Source organism: Xenia sp. Carnegie-2017, unplaced genomic scaffold (genome assembly GCF_021976095.1).
Source record: "Xenia sp. Carnegie-2017 unplaced genomic scaffold, XeniaSp_v1 HiC_scaffold_6, whole genome shotgun sequence".
Lineage (NCBI taxonomy): Eukaryota > Metazoa > Cnidaria > Anthozoa > Malacalcyonacea > Xeniidae > Xenia > Xenia sp. Carnegie-2017.
This window is the reverse complement of record NW_025813526.1, coordinates 20,683,845-20,707,546: the sequence shown is the minus strand read 5'-3', so window position 1 is coordinate 20,707,546 and position 23,702 is coordinate 20,683,845. Positions and strand designations below refer to the sequence as shown.

General features: G+C 35.6%; 7 protein-coding genes across 9 annotated transcripts in view; 5 read left to right on the top strand and 2 right to left on the bottom strand.

The window, feature by feature from the left end:
* LOC124458438 overlaps nt 1-23,702 on the bottom strand; it is a 52,429-nt gene that overhangs the window by 11,190 nt on the left and 17,537 nt on the right. The window lies entirely within an intron of this gene.
* The window catches only part of LOC124458424 (DNA polymerase zeta catalytic subunit-like), a 61,288-nt gene that overhangs the window by 33,796 nt on the left and 3,790 nt on the right, over nt 1-23,702 (top strand).
* On the top strand, nt 452-6,650 carry LOC124458428. The gene is given in 10 exon segments (XM_047008439.1): nt 452-476; nt 479-776; nt 928-1,002; nt 1,064-1,145; nt 1,774-1,855; nt 1,939-2,047; nt 2,289-2,386; nt 2,460-2,564; nt 3,864-3,969; nt 5,304-6,650. Coding segments are annotated over 10 exon segments (2,280 nt in total). The 3' UTR covers nt 6,604-6,650.
* Nucleotides 6,650-9,520, top strand: LOC124458429. Its single transcript, XM_047008441.1, has 3 exons — nt 6,650-8,487; nt 8,806-8,845; nt 9,183-9,520. The coding sequence occupies exons 1-3, from the start codon at nt 6,863-6,865 to the stop codon at nt 9,381-9,383; spliced, it is 1,866 nt and encodes a 621-aa protein (XP_046864397.1). The 5' UTR covers nt 6,650-6,862; the 3' UTR covers nt 9,384-9,520.
* On the top strand, nt 9,685-10,554 carry LOC124457302. Its single transcript, XM_047007578.1, has one exon. It carries the CDS (start codon nt 9,685-9,687, stop codon nt 10,552-10,554), a length of 870 nt encoding a protein of 289 aa, XP_046863534.1.
* LOC124457301 lies at nt 10,853-12,617 on the bottom strand. The gene is made up of 3 exons (XM_047007577.1): nt 12,347-12,617; nt 11,308-11,403; nt 10,853-11,118 (listed from the first exon to the last, which is right to left on the bottom strand). Exons 1-3 carry the CDS (start codon nt 12,615-12,617, stop codon nt 10,853-10,855), a joined length of 633 nt encoding a protein of 210 aa, XP_046863533.1.
* LOC124458441 (DNA polymerase zeta catalytic subunit-like) lies at nt 20,168-21,537 on the top strand. Of its 2 annotated transcripts, none has more exons than XM_047008468.1 (4): nt 20,168-20,560; nt 20,714-20,788; nt 20,871-20,933; nt 21,498-21,537. In XM_047008468.1, the coding sequence occupies exons 1-3, from the start codon at nt 20,235-20,237 to the stop codon at nt 20,884-20,886; spliced, it is 417 nt and encodes a 138-aa protein (XP_046864424.1). In that variant the 5' UTR covers nt 20,168-20,234; the 3' UTR covers nt 20,887-20,933; nt 21,498-21,537. The 2 variants fall into 2 exon arrangements, with proteins under 2 accessions (XP_046864424.1, XP_046864423.1); XM_047008467.1 differs by having other exon boundaries at nt 20,177-20,560; nt 20,852-20,933.

The following is a 23,702-nucleotide window of genomic DNA, read 5'->3' as shown; positions in this document are numbered from 1 at the left end:
TAGCAGTGCTTCTGTCAAAATTGTGAGGATGTCGTGATATTGTCATGATAAATTTATCCTTCTTGGTGACATGTCAATAAATAAAATCTTTAAATGGATTTTAACCAAAAGCATAATTTTATCACTTATAATGTCGGATTTTTCTTTACAATAACTACGAAAAGCGGGCCTTTCAGATTGTGGGCCTACATGCTTTAGCTTGGTAAGCTCCCCACTCCCAAGACTCTTAATTGCAGCATTTGTTTGAGGACAGTGTTAACTTAGAGGTTAGAGGGAGGCCTTTATCCCATCTAATCCCAAAAAGGTGATTACGATGACTTGGTTTATAGTTTGCTTTTAAAATCTTTGATTGGCTAATCTATAATCTAAAACAAATATGGCGGATTCAACTCTCGTCTTTCGTCTTTCAAAATTTTAATTGACGATATATTTTCTTACTTGGAACAACAGAATGTTTTCTGTTAGGATTGTAGATGCAGATTTTACGTGGGAAAACCTATAGATGGCTTAGATATTTTGTTTTCTAAATTTCGCGAGGCGAATGTTAACCGTGTTCCAGTTTTGAGGATATTTGGCTCAACTCCTGGTGGACAGAAAACTTGTGTTCATATTCATCAAGTATTTCCTTACTTATACATACCTTACGATGGAACTAAACCCACAGATAAATATCTGAAACAATTTACGACAAGTGTAGACTTTGCTGTTCAAGTTGCGTTTGGTAGAACATCATCTTCTATGAAATATGTTCATAAAACTGAAATTGTTAAAAAAATGTAAGTTGTTTTCCTTGTTTTCTCGTCCTGTTGACAAAGCTTACTATTATTAAATCTTTTTACTCTCTTTCTTTACATCACAATACAAAATCTTCCATTTTCGACCCAATAACGTTTCAATATTATTCACCCAAAATGATTTTATTTTTAGACCATTTTATGGTTATCATGAGAACGAAGAAGAGTTTATTAAGATGGAGTTGTACAATCCAAGAATAATTCCCAAGTAAGATATATTTTTCATGTTGTTCTAACATAAAACGACATCAAAATTTTCATTTTTTCAGACTTGTTGATCTTCTTCAGAATGGAGCTATATTGAACAAGTCATTTCAACCACACGAAGCTCATGTTCCTTATATTCTACAGGTAATTATTGTTTTTTATTATTAATGAGGAAAAACACATCTTTGATTGTTATAACCCAGACTGGAGTGGTTAGTTTGTAAACTGTGCACCAGACAGGGGGCAAGGCCTGCAAAGTTTGTTGTTTATTTCTTTAGAAATTAATCTCATTCATTGTTTTCAAAGTAATTGATTAAAGCAATATTTGTATTGTACATAGGAGTAAAAATGGGCTGACTTTTCTACCGACATCAGAGATGCAACATTTGCATGTATAGGTGCCCACTTTGCTATAATTATACATCAGATCTCAGGTGCCCAATAAAACATTCCATTATGGATTATAGCTGTAAATTTCATGTGCAAAACATTTTGTCAATAAAGTGAATGGTTTGAACACATTGTGGAAGTATAGCTGCATGTTTGTTGATGTTGATCATAAAGGATACTACAGTATTGAGAAGGACTGTTGGGGTAGTCTTGATTGATGTTTTCACATCTAGATGAGATGATTACTGGTAACAATGTTAAAATGTCATTCAACACTAATGCCACTGACCTTCTTTAGTCTTTTCCTACCTGGATGGTCAACTTCTATAGATTTTCACTAAGTTACATTATAAGAATTATATTGAAATATCGTTTATTTTAGTTTCTAATTGATTACAATCTTTATGGTATGAACTTACTTCATGTAAGAAAAGTTCATTTTAGAGGAATTTCTTCAAAAACAGGAAAGTTTCATTATTGATTTTTCAGCATTCTATAAAAATCTAACACCACAAATGATTATTTACCATCAAATTGAATTTTATAGATAAAAATCTTTCATATAATAATAAATCAATTCCACTTCATGGTTCATCTCCAAATTCATTTCTCAATTTTCCTTCATCTCAACACTGGAATGAAGACACTATTCCTAGGTTTGTCTGATTCATATATTTTACACTTGAAGATTAATTGAAACCAAAGGATTTGTGTAAATCCTTAATCCTAAATTTGACACATGTGTGTATGATTTATCCCAAGATTTAGAGTCAATGCTCAATCCAGATTACAGAATTTACATTTAAAAATTAGTTTAATTTTGGAATGATTCTTTGTGATAACTATCTTTACAGTTGATATTCATCATTTTAATGTTTGTTATTTGTCATTATTTAGAAATTTATGCCTGGATCCTACTGTGAAAAAAGTCAGTCGTTGTGAACTTGAAGTTGATGTAATTGCTGAAGACGTCTTGAATCAAATAAATGTTGAAAGTAAAATTTACTTATCTTTATGTCTTCATTTTACTGTTTATACATCTTTAATGAGTTTATTATGTTTATGAAGGCTGTATTGGTCATAATCCTGGTATAACTGCTATGTGGGAAGATGAAAGACAACGAAGACGAGATATTGGACTATCTTCACAAGTTGCTCTTCCTGTTTCACAAGGTAAGGTAGAAAAAAAATACATGTCACATCATTGTATAGCTCACAATACATTTCATGCCTTTTATATTGTTATGGCATTCAGCTGCTGTGAAGTGTTCATCTCAGAATGATGCTGTTTTATAGTCCATAAAATTTCATGTTTTGTTAAAGATGTGTTCAACTTTTTCTTTATTAATTTTTGTTTACTTTATAGTTAACACTGTACATAAAAATTTAACTTTTTTATTGTTAGATCGTGTTGAAACACCTGAATTGAATCTTGAGAAAGAATTTAAAGAAAAAATCAAAGAAATTATTGATGAAAGAAATAAAGTGATGTAAGATTTGATCTTGTGATGTTTAATGATTTAACTTTATATTTTTATGAATTTCAAATAAACTTGCAGTCAAAGTGAGTTGGAGATAATGGAAAAATCTCTTTCACCCAAAGACTTTAAAGAATTTTCTCAAACTATTTTGTCACAAGGCAAGCAACCACAGTGTGAAGCAACAATAAGCCAAGGTTCTGATGAATTTTGTTTAACTTATTTTAAGTTATAATCATACTGTAAAATATTTCTATTTTCTTCTATTTTAGATGTGGATGTGGATAGTCCAGTTATTGATCAGTCAGTTATAGATGTACTACAAGCCAGCCAGGCCAGCAATTCATGTATTGTTCACCAAAAATAATTCTTTCACTCTAAAGGGTTCAAATTTTTATTAATATGAGACATTTATTTAGCTGGAGAATTGGATAAAGAATTGGTGGAAATTTTAATGAGTTTGGATAAGGATGACAATGAAACACTGCTGCATGAATGTTCTCATATTGCGGGCTCACAAAGTAAGACTGAACACTCCATTATATGAACATATAATATATTAATCCTAACACGGTTTTAATATGCACATGAAAAAACATGTGACTTGGACGAGATTTGAACGCGCACCTTCGGGATACTAGTCTGTCGCTCTACCTGTTGAGCTACCAAGCCCACAGGGATTGGAGACGAGTCAAATCTCTTTTAAACTGCGTATGGACGAGAGGTAGAGCATAGGTAGAGCAGCAGACAAGTATGCCGAAGGTGCGAGTTCAAATCTCGTCCAAGTCACATGTTTTTCATGTGTATATTAAAATCGTGTTATATTATATATATTCTCTGATGATGGCTTTATATGAATATTGTATTGAGATCAAAACTACCATATTTATTCGTGGATATCAATGGTGATTTTGTACAGTTCCATTTGTGTTTAGTAAAACTTGTCTTATATGAAGTTTTTCAATCAATCCTTTTTATGTTATTGTTTCTTCAGAAGGTAGTGATGATGAACATGATGAAGATATTGATGAAGATAAAGAATCAATATTAATGTCACAGCCATTTTGGAAAGATGATGAAGAGGAACATGATTCCCAAAGGTAAAAGTATCCATTTTTGTTTATAAAATAAAAACATTAAAAGGTGTGCGTTGATTTGTTTACAGCTGAGTTACCATTAGCTTGTGTAAATATATCTGAGCTCAATGAACTAAAATCAATCAAAGAGAATTTCCAAATCAATCATGAATACATGTTGCAGGAAAAATTACAGCCATTTGCAATTGACCGTGAGGCGTGCATAAATTAAACGTTTGTTATAGTTTCAAAACTTAACGTTACTAACGGCTAACTTATTGTTGCTAAGGCGTAACCCTGAGATAGCATTGGTTAATAACAAAGTGTCGCTCTCCGAGTCTACGACAAAGACAAATTGTGTCTCACCAATACCAACTTAAAGTTTTATATCTAACGATAGAGTGTTACGTTTTGAAACGTCTTTCCATACTTGCCAAATTGCGGCATGTCACAGTTGTTTATTAAATAAAAACAATATTTTCCATAACTTAACGCAGGGGTCTCCAAACTACTGCCTGTGGTCCAGATGCGGCCTGTTGGGCCTCTCAATCCGGCCCGCAGAGGCACTAAAGAAATAATAATATTATTAAACAAAATAAACTTTATGCAGAAAGTTCACGTTATGACGCAAGCCAACTAGCAAGAGTGGCTTACGTCAATTTTTGTCCCAACTTCCTACTTCCGTTTCAAGCGCATTGCGAAATTTAAAAAGCTGAAGGATGACGTGGAAATTCTTTATATTTCAATGCTTCATAATGGCCGATAAAAGAAAAAGAAAAGTAGATGATGAATGTCAGCGATTTTAAGAAGAGTGGAGTGTAAAATACTTCTTCATGATGTTCTTCGTTATGTACTTTGTTTTATTTAAGTATTCGCTTTTTGACCAGCGGTATACGGTCCGTCGGCCCTCAACATGCTGGATGAAAGTTCATGTGGCCCTCTGACTTTAAAGTTTGGAGACCCCTGACTTAACGCGTATGCCATAGCAACAATGAGTTAGCCGTTAGTAACGTTAAGTTTTGAAACTATTAACAAACGTTTAATTTATCCACGCCTCACGGTCAATTGCAAATAGCTGTACAACACTTCTTTAGTTTTAAATTTGTTTGTTTTGTATTATTGTTGTTTTATAAAAAATTGAAATGACGTTTTTATTGCTTATACAGGCTTATGCAAACCTCGGAGACTTTTGTGAGAACTTTGGAGCAGGTGCAAGCCTTTGACTCTGGTCATCACTGATCGAGTTCTCCCAAAGGTCTCCTTGCTTTTCATAATCCTGTACAAACACTGTAAACATCTTAAATGAAAAACAATCAATCTTCTCTAAAGTTTTGAGTAGCTGTCTTCTTCACTTGTAGTTCGGAGGATGAAGAGGAAATGGACTGGAAACCACCTTTGCCTATGCCTCAAGTGGATGGTCCTGGTGATGATGAGGACTCTGCAGGACATGGTAGCACGTGTACAACTGTATCACGTGGTTTTAAGGATAAAAATTGGAAAATAAAAATCGAGTATGACGACGACAATGATTTTCAAAGTAAAGAAAAATCAAAAAGTAAAAATTTAAAGAAATGTAAACGAGGTGGAAGAAAAAGAAAAATTGCTCAACTTAATGTGTTTGGTGGCTGTCATAAAACTCAAAATGACGTTGATACATCAACACACATTTCTTCTCGGCAAATGATGACGAATGCCAATGAACGTCGAGAAACGATGACACCAACAAGTCCATTTCGAGGAAGTAAGAACAATGTTAATGAAGAATTCCCTGATTTCCATTCATTTTATCCATCAAATAAACGAGGGCGATCTGGGAAGAGTAATTCTATGGGTTCTAAAACAAATACAATGAAAAACGTGAAGATGATGGATAAAGAAACTGTTTCTAATGATTTAAAAAAAACATCAAAAGCAAAGAACAAGATGTCTGGATTAAAGAAAGGAAATGAGATATCCCGTAATCTTGGCGTTTCTAAAAATGTCAGAGAACTTTTACGTTGTACAGAGAACGATTCTAGTGGATCTCAAACGTCAGATTTTGAACTTTGGTTAAGCGAAAGTTCTTGTGATGATCACGATGATGATGATTTTAAAGCAACTTTCATCAAAAATTTTCATCAAAATAAAGTATTTCAAGGCTCGTTTGGCATAAATGAGGCGAATGAATGTGGGAAAAATAATTTGAAGACGAGAACCAAACTTATGTCGAAAAAATCAAATGTTTGCTCAAATGAATGTATGGAAACTAGTTCTGTGTCTTGTAAGAAAAATCTCTCTGACTTATTTGATCCTGACAGTCATGGCCCGAGCACAACTTCAACTTTAGGACAAGAATCTTGTTTATATGGAAATAGTTTTACAAATATTTTGAAAGGAACAAGAAAATCAGAAAAGTCTCCCTGTTTACAGTTTACTTTAAATGAAACTGAAAAAGTGGTGACCAAAGACGATAGTTCATCTTGTCATAATGCTGTTTCTCTTAACAAGAAATCGATTGACTTGAATAGAAATGATGTCAAACGCGACGCGGAAGTGTCTTCAATTGTTGAGAAAAATCCAAGTCAAGATGTCTTACAAATGGACGGAAAATATCGTGGTGATTTGATAACTTTTCAAAATGAAAATGTTTGCAAGAATTTAGTAAAAGTTCTGGGATGAATCAAATAAGTTTATGTAAGGATAACGCTGTCCAAAAGTACAATGAAAACTCACGATACTGCGAGAAAACGGAGGTGACAAAACAGGAAATGAGGATAACGCCATTGCAAAGAAACATGGTGGTTATAATGATGATTTTCAAGAAAAGAAGAAGCGTGAACGTCCTAAGAAAAAATCTACGAAAGCTAAAGTCGTTGATTGTCGGAGTGAGGAAAATGATAATAAAAAACGCAGAGATTGTGATTTAGGAAACAATGAAATGCGAAACAGAAAAAATTCTCAAAGAGATTTAATGGATGCTTGCGTACGGCTGGAGAAGATTTCTGTTGAAGATTTAAAATTTAAAACGTCGTCTAAAATTGTGGAGCATCCTAAAGATGTTGTTAATTGTGGAAAGAACAAAAATGATGGAGATTTAGAGTTAAAAGATATGGAAGATTTTATAAATATGAAAGATAAATTTACATCATTGCAAAGCTATGAGAAGAATACTTTAGTTGAGAAAAATCATTCTGGTTATGGAAACACACCTTCATTTTCTTCTTTTCTACAAAACGCGTCTGCTGACTCTATTAACGTATCTTGTAAGGAATGTATGATAGATGTGGATAAGCATGAACTTCAAAGGATTGAGAAGTCCTTTGATGAACCTGACTTTATTGAGGATAATATCACCCTGAATGATAAGGTTGACAAATCTTGTGGGAAATTGAGGGATTTTCAAATCACATTTATCGACGAAAGTAATGTGTTTTTATCGTGCGGTGATATCGTAAATAAAGATTTTATCAACTCTCTTGAAACAAAAACAACTAAAGATCGCCGTGTTCACACTATATCTTCAGTATTGGAGTCGTTAAATAGTGACAACGATAATGGTTTTAATGATTTTGTTGTGGAAGATTGCTCGAGGAATGTTGAATTGGATTTTGAAGATGATTTGTTTGCCTTAACACCAAACCAAACTGAAAAGAATTTTGATCAATACTTGGAACATGTTGATCACAGATCTGTGTGTAGTGAATCTAAAAGTGAAAATCTTATTGATTCACCTTCGGAATCTTTGTGTTTGACCGATGAAAAACATCCTTTGTACAGTCATTATAGTGATGGGTGCTCTAGTGGAAGTTCTATGGTGTTAAGGCTTCCACCAGATGAGGAAAGCTTTGAATGGAATCTTGATGAGTCATTTGACGGTCACCAGTCTTCCGGTACGAGTAATAACCTCGGAAGTCCTGATAGTAGTACAGTTCCTGTTGTTACCGAGGTCAGTGACTTAAATTTAGAAAGGACTGGGGAATGTTTTAGTAAGAATAATGTAATAAAGGGTGAAGAAGTTGTTTGTGATGTTTCAAACATGGAAATATCGTGTGATTTACACAATAAAGAACAAATTAAAGGCGCTTTTGTGGATAATGATGTTTGTTATGAAATATCTGTGGACAATAATGATTGTGACCAAGTATCTGTGGATAATGATGGTTTTGATCAGGTGTCTGTGAATAATGATGGTTGTAATGAAGAATCTGTGGATAATGATGTTCATAATCAAGTATATGCGGATAATGATGGTTGTAATCAGGTAGCTGTGGATAATGATGGTTGTCGTCAAGTATTTGAGGAAAGTGATGGTTATAATCAACTATATGTTAATAAAGATAGTTCTTACCAAGTATATAAAAACCAAAAAGAACCCCATTCAAAAATCAAAAACATCAACACATCCCGGGCAGACGGTAGTTATGAATTGAAGATTTGGAGACCAACAATGATGCCTCCTTCACCAAATTATGTTAAAGAAACACGTCATATCTACAATCTACCTCATGTTCGTCATCAAAAAGCGTTTTGTAGTGATTCCAATGATTTACCGTTAACAACGAAGTAAGGAATTTAGTTTCTTGTTTTAAAATGACATTTTTTTTGTTTATTTTGTCTTTTCGTTTAAATGCAAAAGATGTTTGAAATGTATTTTTTAAATGGCGTGCTCTTTGGGTCTTTAATAATTTTGAATGTTTCCACTGGCGAAACCAGCCCGGACATTTGCCTATACAATGCAAATTTTTCAGCAAAATTTTTTTTCTTTTGAAAATTAATTCCATTCGTTGTTTTACTAGCAACTTTGACAAAATTGTTTGCATTGTAGGTATAAAAAACGGGCTGGATTCGTTGCTTAATGTTTCTTGTATGATATGGTTTTAGGGTCGTCGGTGGACGGCGTCTTCATTTGTCTTCATTATCGGTAAGCTCTCCATTCTTACTTTTATTTTGTTGTGTACACTTGATCTTAGTGAACTGTTGTCATGTAATTTTATTTGATATAATGAGCAATGAAAATTGGAGATTAAAATCAAAACCTCCATGTTGAATGCAATGTTATTTTTGTCTTTATCTTCTAACTTTGCATCATAATCCCCCTCTCTCCTATGCTAGTTGGGGACTTAATCTTATCATGTCCCTCCTTTCTTTTCATAGTTGGTTAACTATCCTTTAATCCAGGAATGTTATGATAGTTCCATCGTTTCCTTTGATTGTTGGTTAGTCATCCTTTAATTTTGGAGTGTTATTTTGTTTCGCAGGTAAAAGAGCTTCCTGAATTCAATCTTGGCGGGAACTTCAGGACTTTGAGGGAACTCCAAGACCAATGTGTATCCAAGATGGACAACGGTTTACTCATGGACTGTCTAGCTTCAGAGGGTAAAATTAGTAATTTTCCTCAATATAAGGATATACCTGGAAAACTAAAGGCCGATCTCCACTTCGACCGTACCGTAGCGTAACGTAGCAAAACGCGACGTAGCGTATCGTACGCATATACGTGTTACATTCTCCACTTTGGCGGTTTTAACGAACCGTACAGAAACGAAGCATGGCGCGAATTTTGATTATAATCATAACATGGCGGTTGTCAGTAAAACACACTTCTTTTCTTGTTAAAAGAAGGATGACTAAAGGAAATAAAATAAAAAGTCAGTATGGGTACGAAAAATATTTCAAGAACGCAAAACTAAAGGAGAATTCTATTTATTAGTCCAAGATTTACGTTTATTTGATGAAGAATTTTTTTTCAAATATTTTCGTATGACTCCTGTTCAATATGAAGAACTTTTGACTATGATTGCTCCAGAGATACAGAAGTCTTGCATAACTCGGGAATGTATAGGGCCTAGTGAGCGACTTTGTGTAACACTCAGGTATCTAACTACAGGAGATTCTCAAACAACCATAGGGATGAACTTTCGAATGAGCCCAACCACTGTTGGACGAATCATCTTTTCAACATGTGAAGCACTGTGGAAAGTACTGTCATTGGTATTCATGAAATGTCCAAGCAATGAGGCAGAGTGGAAGTGCATAGCACAGGGGTTTGAAATTAAATGGAATTTTCCACACTGCATTGGTGCGCTTGATGGAAAACACGTCGTGATGCAGGCACCAGCTAACTCTGGATCGATGTTCTTTAATTATAACATTGATATTGGTGACTCAGGACGGAATAGTGACGGTGGTGTATTTTCTTACAGTACAATGGGTGAATCAATTAAGAAAAACAGTTTAGGCATCCCTAGGCCCGAGGCATTTCCTTCCACTCAAAAATGCTATCCATTTGTCATAGTGGCAGATGAGGCGTTTCAGTTACAGCAAAATATCATGAAACCGTACCCTAGACAAGCCTTGGGAATATCTGAGCGGGTATTCAATTATCGGTTGTCTCGAGCGAGGAGGGTAATTGAAAATGCGTTTGGAATTGTAGCAGCACGATTTCGGGTATTTCGTCGACCAATTCACGCCAGAGTTGAAATGGTTATTCAAGTTACAAAAGCAGTAATCGCTCTGCACAATTATCTTATGGCTGAAAGGTCTTTTCGCACAGCACAAAATACTGTCCAGCTGGTTTCGTGGACAACGACACAGAAAACGGAAGAGAGCTTGGAGAATGGAGAAAAGTGACACAATCAGATGAGGGTTTAAGAGATGTCAGCAACGCTGGGTCAAACAACTACTCTCGTGATGCAAAGCTTGTTAGAAAATTTTAAAACTACTTCATGTCCCCAAAAGGACAAGTACGCTGGCAGTGGAACGCAGTACATGCTACAGTAGATTGTTTTCAAAACGACGATTAACTAAATCAAAGAATCATTTATTAGTTTTGTCACTGTTTTATAACATAACGTGGTAGTTAACGCATGCAAACGTAAAGTTATTTGTAACAATAAATTTCTTGAAAAGTTTATGGAAAAACATTCTGTTACATTTCGTCATCATCTTCAAACTCAGCAAGAACTTGCAATACTTTGATCTTAGCCAATTTGTTTTTCTTTCCAGTCAAATTCCTAAAGGTAGTAACCAAACTGGAACAGAAAAGAATGTCCTGGTCTTCTGGGTTAGTTGTCTTTTTTGAATCACCATTTTTAGCATATGCTATATCATTGGCAAGGCTTAAGGCCAAAAGATCGTCAATCTGATCTGATCGCCTTTTCCAAGTCTTTTGAAGAGGTTTTGAGTCTGAAATTTCTAGTTTTGCATGGGAATTGTCCACAGTGATTGGTGAAAATGATGTAAATGGTCTATCCTCATCAGTGGAGAGCACATCAGGATTCTCGGCAATTTCAATTGGGATGTTGGTTTCAGTTTTTCATCCAGTCATCACATCATGCAAAAAGGACAACTCAACGAAATATTCACAAGTTGGCAATTTCTTACTTGCCCCACTCCCTGATCGTGTCGCCAACTCTCGCTTTTTAATGCATCTTCTATAATTATCCTTCAGCCTGTCAAACTCTTTACAAACTACATTCTCTAGATTTAGAAAAATAAAAACCTGTATATCAAACTTTGTTCAGTGCATTTGTTAGAAGATGTTATGCCCTTCATAAACATAGTTGTTTAGTAGCCAATTGCAGAGCCATAGCTGAAACAATAAATGGGAGGAGGTGTCTTTATTCTTATATTCAGTAGAGTCAGACTGATTTCTTTTGAAAATGATTTGGCTTTCTAAAGAAATCAGTCAAGCTCAAATAAATATATGAAAAAACAAACCTCCCTCTCCCAATTTAGTTCTCTAGCTATGGCCCATGCCAATTGACTTAGTTTTAACACCAATAAGAAGGAATGCACAAGTATTTCTTACAGTCTAACACCAGACAAGACCTTAGGATGGGAATGGTTTGCACCATATACAAAATGTAAGAAGAGTATCATAAGGAAATTGCAATATAAGGATGGTTACAGGTACAATGCAGAAAAAAATAGTGAGCTACACTAAATTTAATCTGGAATGTTGCAAAATGGACATATTTATTCTTATCCATGAATATCAGCTTCCATATAAAGCTCATTTAATACTATCATTTCTTAATTAACTGGCATATTGATGATCAGTGTCATGTCACTGTGATAATTGCATGGGTGAGTATCACATTTGAATAATATAATGTTTTAATAAATAGAAGGTGTAATACGTACTGCTTGCTTATTTTTACTCATAACGGCTCTGTTGTATAAGTTTTGTAAACTGAAGTATTGAATAAAATAAAGCAAAACCCACATAACTAGATATTTCTAATCAAACACATTTAAATAGACATAAATTTATACCCAACAAGTGGCAGTTAATAGCAATACAATTTTCACACTCAATAGTAAATGTAGGACACACTTCAATTGCAAAAGCTGGACCAAGAACTGTAGTGACTACATAAATGTATATTGTTAAGCAATGTATATTGTTAAGATAACATACCAGGTACACACAAAGCAGCAGAAATTCGTCGCAATGCTTCCAGTTTCCTTGGTTTGTCTTTATGCAACTTTGACGAAACGTTCCAGATGCAAGGGTACTTTCGCACTTCTTCGATTAAGTTAATCAAAAATGGAGGTTCTTGTACATTTATAGCGCGAGCAGTAGATTCGATGTTACTTCTATTGAAAGATTCCGCCACAGATGCCTCTGAGTTTTCTTTTTCTCTGGAGAATTCGTTTATATTGTCTTGCCATTCCTCAAACGACTCCATTTTGAAAAAAAAAAGCCAACTTGAGTAGAAAACTTGTTATTTCATTGGTTCAAATCAAACGTAGTACGAATTCGTTTCAAAAATGTTGACAGTCGGCGAACTCTGGTTTTGATACGCGTATTAAACAGAGCCCTCTATAGCAGGGGTCTCCAAACTACGGCCCGCGGGCCAGATGCGGCCCGTTGGGTCTCTCAATCCGGCCCGCAGAAGCACTTAAGAAAAATAATATTATTATTAAACAAAATAAACTTTGTGCAGAAAGTCACGTCATGTCGCAAGCCAACTAGCAAGAGTGGCTTACGTCAATTTTTCTCCCAACTTCCTACTTCCGTTTCAAGCACATTGCGAAATTTAAAAAGCTGAAGGATAAAGTGGAAATTTTTTATATTCTTCGGCCCTCAACATGCTGGATGAAAGTTCATGTGGCCCTCTGGCTGTAAAGTTTGGAGACCCCTGCTCTATAGTATAAGAGTTGGGACATCTATTGTTATCCGTTTAGCTTACGTTGATTGGGCAATATTGATCACCTGATCAATTTCCGCCAATTTGGTTCCTAGTTTTGAAATTTTAGCTAGTGTTTATATAGCAATTGCTGCTAGTAATACAGTATTTTGAGATAATATTGCGTTTTTTTATGGATAAGTGTGTAATAACTGATTGTTGAAGGCAACTAAATGTCATTACATATCGTATAAATCGAGGATTACGAAAAAAATGAAAGAAATGCCTTTACGTCGAAATTACGAAATTTGATTGCGTATGGTGATTGTTGTGCTGAACTGCTTTTGATATAAGGTTCAATTAACTGACTCAAGTAGAGAAACATTTTGGGCCAAATAACATTGCAAAATTCGTGCTGATGCAGTTTCAATAGTTTTCTTACTCCAAGCTTGTTTTTTAATCGAAGATGATTTCTCATTGTGTTCTGAAATTGGTCAATCTACAAACCTCTCAATTCTCAGCCACTTCCATACTAAAACAACTACACCAAATCACAGAAACTCTTATGATTTTCCATGTTGTATTTTGTATTTTTAGTTCATCATTTAAAATGAAGTAATTATAATTAGGATATTCACTGAAACAGCTGAGTACAATATATTTTGGTATTGAATTGTACAAATGTACCCTACTTCTGTAGCTCAAAGTAGAACATTACTTCTCTTCTAGACTTGTTGATATTTTAATTGCAGGTTTTGGTTTATAAGATCACAGAGGCATATCTCAATAATTTCAGCTATTTGGGCTTTTTAATGTATATTACAACTGCCGTGTGGTTGCCGGCTTAGAATTGCGCCAACGTATCCTCTGCGTGTCGTAAAAGACGACTAAAAGGGGTTGGTGTAAGGAAGGGCATCCTACCGTAAAACTTTTGCTCCAACGAAATTCATGAACTTTGGAAAAGCAGATATGGCCCCCAGTCCCCGGCAGCCCTTCAGTGGGCAGGGGGTGCGAAGAAACTCCGGATCGAATGTTGGTGGAAGTGTCACCCTTCGGGTAGGCACAGTGAACGTTGAGATAATGAAGGGAAGGAGTGCAGAAGTGGCGGACATGTTGAAGAGAAGGAAAGTTGATGTGTGTGGGTTTCAGGAGGTAAGGTTTAAAGGTGAAGGTACGAGAGTCATAAAGGGTGAAAATAATGGAGCGAGATTTAAGTGGTTTTGGAAGGGAAACGGAAGTGGCACGAATGGTGTTGGCTTCGCGATAAGAGAGGATCGGGCGAAGTCGGTTGTAGTGAAGAGAGTTTCGGACAGAGTCCTGAGAGTTGATGTAGTTATTGAGGCCGAAGTTGTGAGTTTCGTTGTGGTGTATGCCCGCAGGTTGGACGAAGTGCGGAGGAGAAGGAAAAGTTCTACGACAGCGTGTATGCAGTGAGAGCAGACATTAGAGGCGATGTGTGATGCTTGGTGATTGGAAGGTCATGTGGGAAGCGTAAGAAAAGGATACTGTGCGCATGGAGGTTTTGGAGTTGGTGATATGAATGCTGAAGGCGAGGCGATATTGGAGTTAGCAGCGAGTTGTGGGGTGGTAGTGAATACGTGATAAAGGAAGAAAGCAATTGTGACGTATGAATCTGGTGACAGTAGGACGGTGGTGGATTATACTGGTGAATGAAGAAGAGGAATGGAAGGAAAGAATGTGGACTTAGCATGGAATGGACTGGAAGGAAGGTGGAAGGAAGGGAAGGAGGATGGATGGAATTGGAATGGTGGATGGAGTATGGAGTGAATGAAGGGGAGCGGGAGGAAGGAATGCTGTAGTGAAGCAAAGGCGGTGAAGAAGAAGAACAGGCATGGTGGTGATCAACGAGTCAGCGAAGTGATTGGCGGAAGAAGTTTGCATTTAAAAGGTGAGAAAGTCGCGGACTGAAGCAGATAGGATCGATTACATCCGGTTCAAGAAAAAGGCGCGAAAGGAGGTGGCTAAAGCGATAGAAAGGCATCAGAAAGAGCTTCCTTAAAATGCAGGAGAATGGACGAAAGCGTTGTTTAGAACGGCTAGAAGGAGCAAGAAGGAGAGGAACGATATTTTGTGCTCCGGCGTGCAGAACCACGATGGGGAGTTGAAGGTGTTATTGAAGACAGGTTAGAAGTGTGGAGGGCGTACTGTGACCGTTTGATGAATGTAGAGAATGAGTGGAATGGAGAAGTTGAAGCGGATGAAGTTTTGGGGCCGGGAAACAGTGACTGTTGATGAGGGGCGGCTCTGCGCAAGATGAAGAAAGGAAAGGCGACGGGACCGAGTGAAGTGGTAGCGAAATGTTGGACAATGAACTATGTGAGAGAGTTGTGTAATGTAGCGAACGAGGTTTTGAGGGGCTCAAAGATGCCGAGTACATGGAGAAAGAGTCTAGTGGTCCCACAAAGGAAAAGGAGCAGCGACGGTATGTGGGAATTACAGGACTATTAAGCTGATGGAGCATGCGTTGAAGATAGTAGAGAGAGTGTTTGAAAGAAGGTTGAGAGAAGTTGTTCGGATGGGGGAAGAGCAGTATGGATTCATACCGGGGAGAGGAACGACGGATGCGTGTTGTGAAGGCAGGGCAGGAGAAATGGAGAAGGGATAGATTTGGAGAATTTGGTAGGGAGAGTGGAGGAAGGTGTGACAGAGAATATGGTTCGGGCAGTTATGGAGACTTGAAGGTGTAGAGGCGGTGGTTACGGAGGAAGGTGTTAGATCTGGTTTTTGAGGTAAAAGTTGGTGTTCATCAAGGTTCAGTCTTGTCGCCGTTACTGTTTGCTTGTGTGATGGATGTACTGACAGAGGAAGGGAGAAAAGAAGGATGCTGGTGTTTGTTGTATGCAGATGACATTGTCTTGTTGGCGGAGTCGAAGAAAGACATGGAATGGTACCGAGAATGGAAAACGGCAAGAGAAGGAAAAAGCGGAATGAGGCAAAGACGAAGGGCATGAGATGCTCGAGGCAGGTGGAGGTGAAGGACAGTGATAAATGGCCATGTGTGTGGGAAAGAGTTGGAGAATCGATAATGAAATGGAAGTGGTTCATGGAAGATGTTCAGGTGTCCGTGGTGCATTGACAAGAGTAACTGATTTTGAGTGCGGACGTGTCGAAGTGGTGGGCGATTCGCGATTGAACGGTTTGAACTGGGTGACGTGAGTTTGGAAGGTGTATCGGAGTTTAAATATCTGGGCAATGTGTTAAATGATGGTGGAGGGTGCGAGCAAGCGGTGAGGAACAGAGTTCAAGCAGCGTGGTGGAGTTTTAGAGAGTTGTCGGGAATGTTGTGGAAAGTCGACTTCGTTGAAGCAGAAGGGAGAATTGTACAAGGCATGTGTTAGAAGTGTTTTGGGATATGGAGCAGAAGGCGGAAAGCAGAGGAACTGAGAAGATTGGCGTCGACGGAAAGGAGAATTTAGGATGATGTGGTGTAACGTTGATGGATAGGATTCGAAGTGAAGAGATTGAGAAAGAGTTGGTGAAATCGAGAATTGGGTGCGCCAGCGTTTGAGGTGGTTTGGGCATGTGGAAAGGAGGGAAGTACAACGTTGCATATGAATGTTGAAGAGTCCGCAAACGAGTAGACCGAGAAAGAGAGATGGATGCTGTGATGTGAAGGGATGGGTATAGCGAGAGATATGGCGAGAGATAGAGACGTTTGGCGTAGAAAATTCATGGACAACCCCCTCGCGGGATTAATACTGGCCGGTATACAAATGTTGTTTGTTTGTTGTATTACAACTGTTGCTGCCTTTCTCATATATATTAAAATATTGCCGGCTCTGATATATATTTAGGTGCTGCTAGCTTTTGATATATATATTTCACTGGCAATACAAGGCATAGAATTTGAACAAACGGGGCTGAGCCCTCCAACACACCCTGTTTGATCATTAAACACATATAGAAGTTTTGTCATTCCTCAACCAATAAATTTAACTCTTTGCTAAATTAAAGATTGGATCAGACTCATATGCTGTATAAAAGACTACAAACAGTAGCATTTATAGCAAACAGACTGTTCTTCAACAACAGAATATATTATAGAAATAATATATTCATTTTAAAGAAATGCTTCACCAAAATTTTCAGCAGAATCCCTAACAAACTTTATTAGAAATAAACTTTAATACTTTATAAAGTGATAAAGGCGAAATAACTTCATATAAAGGAATAAAACGTTTAAGGTCAAATGCATCTTGGTCAAATCATTGCATATTTCAATAACTAAAAAGTAAAAAAGTCTGTCATTTTCTGCTGAGCAAGAAAATTTTGTGATCTTTCAGAATAAAAAATATCATACTTGGATTAAATTGGGGGGCATAAACCACTCACTACCATTAAATTATTACAAATCTTGAACACAAATCTTTCCGGACCAAAACTGCATGATTACTATGATTCGAAGTTTCGAACAAAGTCTTGTCCAAGTATTTGATAACACTGATGCCAGGATAACATTGCCGCTTGCCACCAAGCTTAAGTATCTTGAAAACTTGTTACAGAGTCGGAACATAAGCCGAGAAAACACGTTCACGTACGAAAAATACTTCTTACAATGGGTCACGGTCAATTTGAAGCACGAACTAGTGAGATTGATGCTTCTAAAATTGTTGTTGCCGAAGGACCTTAAGCTATGATTTCTTTAGTGCTTGGGGAATCGTGGCCGTTGTATGGCAGCGAAATCCTACATTCCTGCAAATATATTTCAATAGACAAAAAATCTGTAGCCATAAGGCGCCATACTATTATTTACTTTATCATAAACAAATGTTTGGGGCTTTTCAGTTTATGATCATTGATCATTCAATCATTGGACAGTGATACTACATATTGTTTAAGATTTGAGAAAACTAACATTGATTACATGAGAAGCTGTTTACTATAACCTGTGATTTTGAGTCTTCTGATCCAAGAAGCTTTTTATTTTGACAATTTGACTGGAATGGTATTAAACCTGAGTATTTCACATACATGAAATGTTGTCCCATGTCACATATTGTCCCCTTTTCTAACTGAACACCTCATGTAGAGATGTAAAGGTGTGTTAATCTACGCCTCATACCAGATTGTCTGCCATAAATTCCAAAGGGCTATTGATGTATGAAAAGCATTTTCTATGAAGTAAAAATGTCTTTCTATGTATGCAGATAAACCTTGAAATTTGGCAAAACAGCAAAGTATTTTTCATGATCACTAGGTAATTTTTTGATGATCATTATAATTTCTAAACTAAATTATTTCAGATTTACATTTAAACGAGCTTTGATCATATGAAAAGATATTTATCATAACCAGTAAGCATGACACATGAACCAATTTTAACATTCATGTAATTATATAATTAAAGACATGTTGGTTACATTCTGTTTGTATTTGCAAATACAATGCTACTAGTGATTGCTATATAGCACACCTTGCATATACTTACAGAAGATAATAGTCAAAAGAAATGCCTAATAAAAATTTATGGCATTAAGCTGTCCTTAACTGTAAATTTTCACTCTGATAATTTTTGCTTAATCTTTGGCAGAAAAAAATTTTTTGAGTTTTTTCTCAAAAAGTGAATTTGCTGGCACTGATGTGGAGATGGGTAAAGGGTTACAATAAACTTGCATGGTTTGAAGTCTGAGCTTTTCTATATCTATGAACTGTCACTTGTAGTACCAAATTTCTAACTTAACTCATTACATAGAGGTTTGAATGGGTGTCTCTAGGGGGGTCTATGCCTGAAAACTTGGTAGAAATTTTTAAAAACTATATCTGTTTTTGAATAGCATTATTGTAAAATAAATTTTACGTTCCTAGACATGCTAATGAGCCATATATTTGGCATGATAATGAGCCTAAATATTTGGCAAAACATTCAAGTATTGTTCACTTCATTTTTTGAAAAAACGTAAGCAAAATTTTTGTTTTACGCAAAACGATGCCCACAAAATACATTTTGTATTGCTCTAAAACGCTGAAAATGGCATTTTCAAGGATCTAAAATTCAAAATTTCTCAGGGAGAATGCCTCAGACCCCTAGGTGCAGAGCGCCTCCGACGTTTTATGACTGATGTTTGAAAAATCCTAGATCCGCCCTGAATTTTGTTCATAACAGCGAGACGATAAAATGAGATGAGCAAATTTTATATTTTAGCTATAATTGAAATATATACGACAGGGATTGATTTAGAAATTTTATTGCAAATTCAATTTCAGTTCAACTCAATCAACTCATAAATGTTGTACACATTTAACTATTATTAATTTTCAGTATTGACATGGGTGTACGGGACCAAAAACATCAAGATGCGGACACTATTTTGCTCAACGAAAGCGGAAATCCTTTACATGCAGTGTCGTAGTTAGACATGAAGAAAGACATGAACTTGGGGAGCATATTTTCTTACGCCAAACGCGTGAGCCTTTCTAGCGAGGTCTATAAAGTCATGCTCACCCTTGAAAGTCTTGCTCACCCTTGAAAATTTCTAAATCTGAGTTCGTCAATAACGATTACCAGTGTTTCTAAAGTGTGATTTTCCATAATTCTGAAAGTTATTTGCGACAGGAAAAATATCATTTTTATTGTTTACTTAATCAAAGCTGCTGCCAAAATCCTTGGATTTAATTTTAAAATTGCTTTGTCAGAAAATTTCACCTAGTTTAGTAAGGACGACTTTCAAAGTAATTACAGCATTACTGAGGTAAATTTAGTGTCTTAAATAGCAGTGCCTCTATCAAAATTGTGAGGATGTCGTGATATTGTGATGATAAATTTATTCTCCTTGGTGACATGTCAATAAATAAAATGTTCAAATGAGTTTTAACCAAAAGCATAATTTTATCACTTATAATGTCGGATTTTTCTTTACAATAACTACGAAAAGTGGGCCGTTCAGATTGTGGGCATACATGCTTTAGCTTGGTAAGCTCCCCCCCCGACTTTTAATTGCAGCGTTTGTTTGAGGACAGTGTTAACTTAGAGATTAGAGGGAGGCCTTTATCCAATCTAATCCCAAAAAATAATTACGTTGATTTGGTATAAGGGTTTGCTTATAAAATCTTTGATTGGCTAATCTATAATCTATAACAAATATGGCGGATCAACTCTCGTCTTTCGTCATTCAAAAATTTTAATTGACGATATTTTTTCTTACTTGGAACAACAGAATGTTTTCTGTTGGGATTGTAGATGCAGATTTTTACGTGGGAAAAACTATAGATGGCTTAAATATTTTGTTTTCTAAATTTCGCGAGGGGAATGTTAACCGTGTTCCAGTTTTGAGGATATTTGGCTCAACTCCTGGTGGACAGAAAACTTGTGTTCATATTCATCAAGTATTTCCTTACTTATACATACCTTACGATGGAACTAAACCCACAGATAAATATCTGAAACAATTTACGACAAGTGCAGACTTTGCTGTTCAAGTTGCGTTCTGTAGAACATCATCTTCTATGAAATATGTTCATAAAACTGAAATTGTTAAGAAAATGTAAGTTTTATTTTCCTTGTTTTCTCCTCATGTTGACAAAGCTTACTATTATTAAATCTCTTTTACTCTCTTCTTTACCTCACAATACAAAATCTTCTATTTTCGACCCAACAACGTTTCAATATTATTCACCCAAAATGATTTTATTTTTAGACCATTTTATGGTTATCATGAGAACGAAGAAGAGTTTATTAAGATGGAGTTGTACAATCCAAGAATAATTCCCAAGTAAGATATATTTTTCATGTTGTTCTAACATAAAACGACATCAAAATTTTTCATTTTTTTCAGACTTGTTGATCTTCTTCAGAATGGAGCTATATTGAACAAGTCATTTCAACCACACGAAGCTCATGCTCCTTATATTCTACCTGTAATTATTGTTTTTATTATTAATGAGGAAAACACGTCTTTGATTGTTATAACCCAGACTGGAGAAGTTATTTTGTAAACTGTGCACCAGACAGGGGGCAAGGCCTGCAAAGTTTGTTGTTTATATCTTTAGAAATTAATCTCATTTATTGTTTTTCAAAGTAATTGAATGAAGCAATATTTGTATTGTACATAGGAGTAAAAAATGGGCTAACTTTTCTACCGACATCAGAGATGCAACATTTGCATGTATAGGTGCCCACTTTACTATAATTATACATCAGATCTCAGGTGCCCAATAAAAACATTTCATTATGGATTATAGCTGTAAATTTCATGTGCAAAACATTTTGTCAATAAAGTGAATGGTTTGAACACATTGTGGAAGTATAGCTGCATGTTTGTTGATGTTGATCATAAAGGATACTACAGTATTGAGAAGGACTGTTGGGGGTAGTCTTGATTGATGTTTTCACATCTAGATGAGATGTGTTCAAATTTTCCTTCATTAATTTTGTTTACTTTACAGTTCACACTACATAAAGATTCGACTTTTTGCCGTTAGATTGTGTTGAAACACCTGTATTGAATCTTGAGAAAGAATTTAAAGAAAAAATCAAAGAAATTATTGATGAAAGAAACAAAGTGATGTAAGATTTGATCTTGTGATGTTTAATGATTTAACTTTATGTTTTTATAAATTTCAAATAAACTTGCAGTCAAAGTGAGTTGGAGACAATGGAAAAATTTCTTTCATCCGAAGACTTTAAAAAATTTTCTCAAAGTATTTTGTCACAAAACAAGCAACCACAGTGTGAAGCAACAATAAACCAAGGTTTTGATGAATTTTATTTAACTTATTTCAAGTTAGACTTATACAATAAAGTATTTCTATTTTCTTCTATTTTAGATGTGGATGTGTATAGTCCAGTTGTTGATCAGTCAGTTATAGATGTACTACAAGCCAGCCAGGCCAGCAATTTATGTGTTATTCACCAAAAATAATTCTTTTTCTCTCAAGGGCTTAAATTTTTATAAATGTAAAACATTTATTTAGCTGGAGAGTTGGATAAAGAATTGGTGGAGATTTTAATGAGTTTGGATAAGGATGACAATGAAACACTGCTGCATGAATGTTCTCATATTGCAGGCTCACAAAGTAAGAATGAACATTCCATTATATGAATATTGTATTGAGATAAAAACTACCATAATTAGACATGGATATCAATGGTGATTGTGTACAGTTCCATTTGTGTTTAGTAAAATATGTCTTGTATGAAGTTTTTTAATCAATCTTTTTTATTTTATTGTTTATTGAGAAGGTAGTGATGATGAACATGATGAAGATATTGATGAAGATAAAGAATCAATATTAATGTCACAGCCATTTTGGAAAGAGAATGAAGAGGAACATGATTCCCAAAGGTAAAAGTATCCATTTTTGTTTATAAAATAAAAAAATAAAAATGCGTGCGTTGATTTGTCTATAGTTGAGTTAACATTAGCTAACTTGGCTTGAGCGAACCTATCTGAGCTCAATCAATCAAAATCAATCAAAGAGAATTTCCAAATCAATCAAGGATACATGTTACAGGAAAAACGAAAACATTTGTTTTAAATTTTCCGTTTTGTATTATCGTTGTTTTATAAAGAAGTAAAAGATGTTTTCGTGTTTACACAGGCTTATGCAAACCTCGGAGACGTTTGTGAGAACTTTGGAGCAGGTGCCAGCCTTTGACTCTGGTCATCACTGATGGAGTTCTCCCAAAGTTCTCCTTGCTTTTCATAATCCTGTTCAAACACTGTAAACATCTTAAATGAAAAATAATGAATCTTCTCTAAAGTTTTGAGTGGCTATCTTCTTCACTTGCAGTTCGGAGGATGATGAGGAAATGGACTGGAAACCACCTTTACCTATGCCTCAAGTGGATGGTCCTGGTGATGACGAGGACTCCAGGGGACATGTGTAGTCAATCAATTTTCACTCCGCGAGAGAATCTCGAAACACTAAACACGCGTGTCTGCGTGTAATCTCGCGTGTCTGGATGTAAGATTTGGCTTTAATTATTTGCTTGAGGTAGCGTTCCATGTTCAATGGTAACAACATACATCATCTTAATGCAATTTTATTTGTTTAATTTCCACGCAGGCAGAAAGTTCTCTCTCATCCTAAATGTACAGCAGCCGTTCGACAAACATCATTTAGTAAATATGGAAGGTAAATTTTACATTTTACGTTTCATCTCACGGGAACAATTTCTTTGTTTACCCATGTAAAATTATTGTTTTTTGAACATTTTTCAAAGTCAAGGAAAGCATGTGAAAAGAACATAGATAACATTTTCATAATGATAAAATAACATGTTTTTCTCATTAAAACTTTCACTTTGCGAAGATATTTTACTATTTGTTTTCCTGTGGCACATTTTTCATTTATCTACCAAGAGCCCATTTCCAACGAATAATTGAAAGTGACCGTTTTCGTTCATTGGTTATTGAGAAAAAGTTTTTTGCGAGATTTTAGAGTTGATTTTACAGTATTTACACCTTGTAAATTGTCAAATTTAGAGCAAAGTCCACTATGACTGGATGGTAAATAATTTGCCATAATATCTTAGGCCTGTTTGAAACGTCGAATTTTACATGAGCAGAATGCATGAACAAAAGATATCGAGGATTTTTTTCTCATTTTCTTTTGTTTTTAATGGATTTGGTTCATGTAAAATGCGACGTTTAAAACGGACCTTACTCTTACAACGACATAAAG

Bases quoted from the DNA above. Each gene is read 5' to 3' on its own strand.
- LOC124458429 (XM_047008441.1), top strand. From the start codon at position 6,863: ATGCGAAACAGAAAAAATTCTCAAAGAGATTTAATGGATGCTTGCGTA. The intron at 8,488-8,805 runs GTAAGGAATTTA...ATATGGTTTTAG, and splicing joins GATTTACCGTTAACAACGAA to GGTCGTCGGTGGACGGCGTC. The intron at 8,846-9,182 runs GTAAGCTCTCCA...TTTGTTTCGCAG, and splicing joins TTCATTTGTCTTCATTATCG to GTAAAAGAGCTTCCTGAATT.
- LOC124457302 (XM_047007578.1), top strand. From the start codon at position 9,685: ATGACTCCTGTTCAATATGAAGAACTTTTGACTATGATTGCTCCAGAG.
- LOC124457301 (XM_047007577.1), bottom strand. From the start codon at position 12,617: ATGGAGTCGTTTGAGGAATGGCAAGACAATATAAACGAATTCTCCAGA. The intron at 11,404-12,346 runs GTATGTTATCTT...TTCTAAATCTAG, and splicing joins TGCTGCTTTGTGTGTACCTG to AGAATGTAGTTTGTAAAGAG. The intron at 11,119-11,307 runs GTAAGAAATTGC...ATGCAAAACTAG, and splicing joins ACGATCAGGGAGTGGGGCAA to AAATTTCAGACTCAAAACCT.
- LOC124458441 (XM_047008467.1), top strand. From the start codon at position 20,235: ATGTTTTCTGTTGGGATTGTAGATGCAGATTTTTACGTGGGAAAAACT. The intron at 20,789-20,851 runs GTAAGATATATT...CATTTTTTTCAG, and splicing joins AATCCAAGAATAATTCCCAA to ACTTGTTGATCTTCTTCAGA. The intron at 20,934-21,497 runs GTAATTATTGTT...TTTTGCCGTTAG, and splicing joins ATGCTCCTTATATTCTACCT to ATTGTGTTGAAACACCTGTA.